Source organism: Octopus bimaculoides, chromosome 16 (genome assembly GCF_001194135.2).
Source record: "Octopus bimaculoides isolate UCB-OBI-ISO-001 chromosome 16, ASM119413v2, whole genome shotgun sequence".
Lineage (NCBI taxonomy): Eukaryota > Metazoa > Mollusca > Cephalopoda > Octopoda > Octopodidae > Octopus > Octopus bimaculoides.
In genome coordinates, this window is record NC_068996.1 from 37,568,906 (window position 1) to 37,574,649 (window position 5,744).

The 5,744-nt window shown below is 37.6% G+C and overlaps 1 protein-coding gene across 3 annotated transcripts in view; it reads right to left on the reverse strand.

The window, feature by feature from the left end:
- Positions 1 to 5,744, reverse strand: part of LOC106873141 (uncharacterized) — an 83,961-nt gene that overhangs the window by 3,468 nt on the left and 74,749 nt on the right. For all 3 annotated transcript variants that reach the window (XM_014920372.2, XM_052973711.1, XM_052973710.1), the window contains 3 exons: positions 4,763 to 4,874; positions 1,848 to 1,932; positions 338 to 469 (listed from right to left, as the gene is read on the reverse strand). In XM_014920372.2, the coding sequence (XP_014775858.1) occupies positions 338 to 469; positions 1,848 to 1,932; positions 4,763 to 4,874 (329 nt within the window). The remainder of the gene's footprint in view (positions 1 to 337; positions 470 to 1,847; positions 1,933 to 4,762; positions 4,875 to 5,744) is intronic.

Here is a 5,744-nt window from a genome sequence, read left to right on the forward strand (position 1 = left end):
TTCCAGTCTGATTTGGCTTGGTTTCTACAGCTGGATACCCTTCCTAGTGCCAACCATTCTATTGTGTGTGCCGGGTGTTTTTAATGTGACATCATATGGCACTGGCACAAGTGTTTTTTACTTGGCACCTGCTCTGGACTTTTGCAGACCAATGCTCTTTACGAGGGAGAGCAGCTTTAACATTCTTGTCGAAACACAAAAAAGAAAGAAAGAAAGAAGGAAGGAAAGAAAGGAAGAAAGAAAGAAAGAAAGAAAGAAAGAAAGAAAGAAAGAAACAAACAAACAAACAAACAAACAAAGAAAGGAAGAAACGAAGAAAGAAAGCATTTATTATTACCAGTCTTCTTGATTTAACTTTTGTTGCAGTTCATCAATTCCAGCTGGTGGTAGTGAGACAGAGTTTTCTGGGGCTTGAGTGAGATCTGAAGAACTTCTGAGAGCTTGATTGTTTTCATTGTCTAAAATGTGCCTGCAAACATAAACCGCCATTGCATTTATTTCAGCATTTATTTATATCAGTATTTCAGTATTTGGTAAACATAATAACTTGTTAGAGTTGACTACTTTTATACACAACTGCCAACTATTTGTTATTTAACTAACCACAACTATCTTTCATTAAGTTATGAACTGTAAGTCTGACATAAAAAAAGCCTTTTTGTCTTTGGGTAGCCTATTTTTTTTCTCCTTTCCCTATATTGCTTCATTTTACTAAACTATTTGGAAAGCTAGCAGATTATCTTGAAATGCTACATGTAAAATATTCTAGCTTCCTTTTCACAAGAAATGAACATATTATTTGGTTCACACCTTGAGATTGAACCTGTGCACCAGCTAACACAAGCTTCTAAGAGATTAGGAGAGGTTTCACAGTTTATAACCAATTGAAATGGATACTGAATTCTGACAGTGTTATTCTGTCTTTAATTCATATATACCCCTGGTTGCATTTTCACAGCACAAAACCTGCTCCTACTTGTTTGGACATGATCTCGCCAGGAAGCATCTGACTGAGCATACGAAATGTTCATTAGGTAGTCGACACCTGTAGCTAACAGTTTTGCACACTGTCCTTCTTTTCCACATTGTGAAAGTATACTATAATGTTTAATCTAAAAACAGTGAAGGTTTTTATGGGCATATACGGGTTAAATAGGTATTTTAAGCTTTTTTTTAACATTGAAATACACTGTATTTGTTTCAATTAATTTTGAAAATAGAGAAGAATTGATGAAAATAACATTGCAATTGTTAAGCTTATAGGCACAAGAGTGACTGAGTGGTAAGGAGCTTGCTTCCCAATCATATGGTTCTGAGTTCAGACTCACTGCTTGGCACCTGGGCCAAGTGTCTTCTACTATAGCTTCAGACCGACAAAAGCCTTGTGAGTGAATTTGGTAGATTGAAACTAAAAGAAGCCTGTCATATATATGTGTGTGTGTGTGTGTGTGTGTGTATTTGTGTGTCTGTGTCTGTCCCCCTATCATCACTCGACAACCAATGTCAGTGTGTTTAGGTCTCTGTGACTTAGCGATTTGGCAAAAGAGCCCGATAGAATAAGCACTAGGCTTACAAAGAATAAGTCCAGGAGGTTGATTTGTTCAACTAAAGGTGGTGCTCCAGCATGGTTGCAGTCAAAATGACTGAAACAAGGAAAAAAGTAAAAGCGTACAAGAATGTAGTGTTTGGACCATAAGTTAACATGAAATTTTAACAAGGCTTTAATTTAGATCACTTTAAAACATAAAGCTTTTATCATAGAGCTATTTATGGTCTCAGGTGGGTTTGTAAATTTTTATTTTTGGCCATAATAGCACAGTTTTCAAGTATTGCATTTAATTACTTACGTCTTTGGTTTTATCTTCGGAGTTAAGCTTGGTGTTGGCTTACAAGTTTTCTCTAAATTAAGAGGATTTGAATTCACAGGAAGAACTAGAAATGATTGAATAATAAATAGATAAATAAATAAATGAATGAATATGATATATCTCTAGTGAATAGACTATTTGTATTAAAAAATTTTGAAGAGAAACCTTTAAGTGGTTTTAGACTGAATGTGTGTGTGTGCGTATGTAAGTGTATGTGTGTATGCATGTGTGTCTGTATGTGTGTCTGTATGTGTGTCTGTATGCTTGCATGTGTGTATGCATGTGTGTGTGTGTAAGTGTATGTGTGTATGCATGTGTATGTATGTATGTGCATGTTTGTATGCATGTGTGTGTAGTGTGCGTATGCATGAGTATTTTGTAAATGTAGTGATAAGTTTTCACTGTATATATTTGGCTATAGAAAATAGCCTAATACTGGAGGATATAAATCCATGACAGAAAAATGGGTAATTAGTACACAGGAGTGGCTGTGTGGTAAGTAGCTTGTTTACGAACTGCATTGTTCCTGGTTCAGTCTCACTGCGTGACACCTTGGGCAAGTGTCTTCTACTATAACCTCGGTCCGACCAAAACCTTGTGAGTGGATTTCGTAGACAGAAACTGAAAGAAGCCCATCGTATATATGTATATATACATGTATGTGTGTGTGTGTGTGTGTGTATGTTTGTGTGTCTGTGTTTGTCCCCACTAACATCGCTTGACAACCGATGCTGGTGTGTTTACATCCCCGTAACTTAGCGGTTCATCAAAAGATACCGATTAAATATCTATATATTTAATTTCACACATGTGCATTTTCTGTTTTTGATTTTTTTGACTACACAGTATAGTAGGGTCAGTTGGGCTCTGTCTGTGAGAAAAACAGTACCATGAGGCAATTCACTCTGCCAGGAATTTGGAAACAACATGCTGCACTTCTTGGTATTCACGCTGGGAACTCCAATACAAACATTTCAGAGTGTTTAGATGTCAATCTGGGCACAGTGCAATCCGTGGACATACCGAGAGTGATAAAAACCAAGCTTCCAGTCAACATCATGGTGTTTGGAGTGATCACTAGTGATGGTAACGTTATGCCTTCATTCAGTTTCTCACACAGCCTCAGACTCAACAGAAAGGCCTACATCAAGTGCCTGGAGGAGGTAATGCTGCTCTGGATGAAGAGGGTGGCTGCTAGAAGACCCTATGTCTGGCAACAGGACTCTGCACCATGCCAAACAAGTAGGAGAACCCAGTCATGGCTGTCAGACAATTTCTGCGACCACATCACTCCTAACATCTGGCCACCTAACACTCCAGACTGCAATCCTCCCTTGATTATTAGGTGTGGGGCCGAGTTGAGCAAGAGATCAACAAAACTCCTTATAACACCAAAGATGAACTGAAGGCAAGGATTATGGCAGTATTCATCCACTTCAACAAGAAGACCGTCCAAAAGAGTTGCAGGAGATTTTGAAGTTGTCTGGAGGCCAGGCTTAAAGGCAATGGCAATTTTATTAAATAAATTTACTCTTTAGTATTTCAAAATATTTTTATGTAATTTTGGTAAATACATCTTTTAAAATGAAATGACAGCGTTATTTTCATTTTAGCCTAATTTAGATGACAGTTTATTCACCACACCCTATATGCACATCATCATCATCATCATCATCATCATCATCATCGTTTCATATGTATACATATTTATATATGCAATATATATATATATACATATAATATATTTACACACATACACACACACACACTTATTCGTTTTCGCTTGTTCAGAGGACAAAAATCACAAACTAAAGAAAGAACATGATGCTGACTAATGGATGAATGATTTAAATAATCAAACATTGTAAATTTGCACTTGTCTGTCTTCTTTAGGAAGGTATCAGGCAATGGTGAAACACTATTTATAATTCTTATGTGCACCTCTCAATGTCTACATAGAAGTAAAAACACAGGCAAAAGCACCTGTGTGAGCTGGTGTTAGAATCTTATTAATTAAATTTGGTCAGTTTGTCATTTAAATATTTATGTTGAGACTGTTATTCTTGCAGTGTTAAATATTTTCAGTTTGTATCATCATCATCATCATCACCGCTGCCACCACCGCTGCCACCGCCGCAACCACTACCACCACCACCACCACCACTACCACCATCTTTTATTATCCGTTTTCCATGCTAGCATGCGTTGGACAGTTTGACTGGTAAGCTGGGGAGCCACACCAGATTCCAATCTGACTTGGCATGGTTTCTATGGCAGGATGCCCTTCCTAACATCAATCACTCCAAGAGTGTAATGGGTGCTTTTTTTATGTGCTACTGGCATGGGTGCCAGTTACGCAACACCAGCACCAGCCACAACTACGATCTCACTTGGCTTGACAGGTCTTCTTAAGCATGGTATATCACCAAAGGTCTCATGCACTTGTCACTGTCTCTGTGAGGCCCAACACTTGAACAGTGCTTTTTACATGTCATCTGCATGTGTACCAGGTATGAGACACTGGCATCGGCTATGACTACAATTTTACTTGGCTTGACAGGTCTTCTCAAGCATGGTATATTACCCAATGTCTGAAGAGTGCCTTTTATATGCCACTGACATGGGTGCCAGTGACATGACACTGGCATCGGCCATGACTACGATTTCATTTGGCTTGATGGGTTTTCTCAAACATGGCATATTGCTCAACGTTTGTGGGTGCTTTTTACATGCCAGTTACACAACACTGGCATCAGCCATAACTATGATTCCACTTGGCTTCACAGGTCTTTGAATATAATGTAATTATGTTTTCATTCCTGTGTACAAGTATTTAAAGTTAAACATTTGGTATAAAATATTTATGCTTAGACTGTAAAACAGATTTTTCATACCTTCTAGTTGAATTTTGTTATAGGATTCAGTTTGCTTTGTTTTATCTCCTTTACGTTTCTTCATTGTTACTCTTTCTTTCACAGGTTTTGTTGTAGAAATTTGAGTAAAATCCTGGTAAAATAAAAAAAGAAAAAGAAAAGAAAAGAAAGAAATCCAAACTGAAAAAATACTACTGAAACATTATCATTTTTATATCATCATCATCATCATCATCAACATCATTGTCCTTATATCCTCTTTTCTAGTTGCCAATCCTCAACTATGTCCAATTATGGTAATATTTCCTCTCTGAGCAGACGTGTTTTCATGGAAGATTGTAAATGAAGGACACTGCTTCCGTAACGGTAACACTCATTTTTGATTACTATTACACAAAATTCAATGTAAGGAGACAGTAACACACACACATGCATGCACACACTCGCATACACACGCACACACACACACACACATACACACACACACAGAGGACAAACTTCTTTTAGTTTTTGTCTATCTAATCCATTCACAAGGCTTTTTTGTCAACTCAGAGCTACTGTACAAGACACCTTCCCAAGGTGCATGCCATGGGACTGAACCTGAAACCATGTGGTTGGCAAGCAGGCCTCTTAACACCTAAACAACACCTGTGCCTTGATATCAATGAATTATCAAGTACAAACAACTCTAATGCTATGGCTACCTCTGGTTATGGGATCTTGTGCTTATACCTTTACTTTACTTTGTACTTTTTTACTTGTTTTCAGTCATTTGACTGCAGCTTTGCTGGAGCACCACCTTTATAATCGAGCAAATTGACCCCAGAGCTTATTCTTTGTAAGCCTAATACTTATTCTATAGGTCTCGTCTGCCGAACCACTAAGTTATGGGGATGTAAACACACCAGCATTGGTTGTCAAGCGATGCTGGGGGATGGGGGGACAGGCACAAACATATACACATACATATATATATATATATATATATATATATATATATATA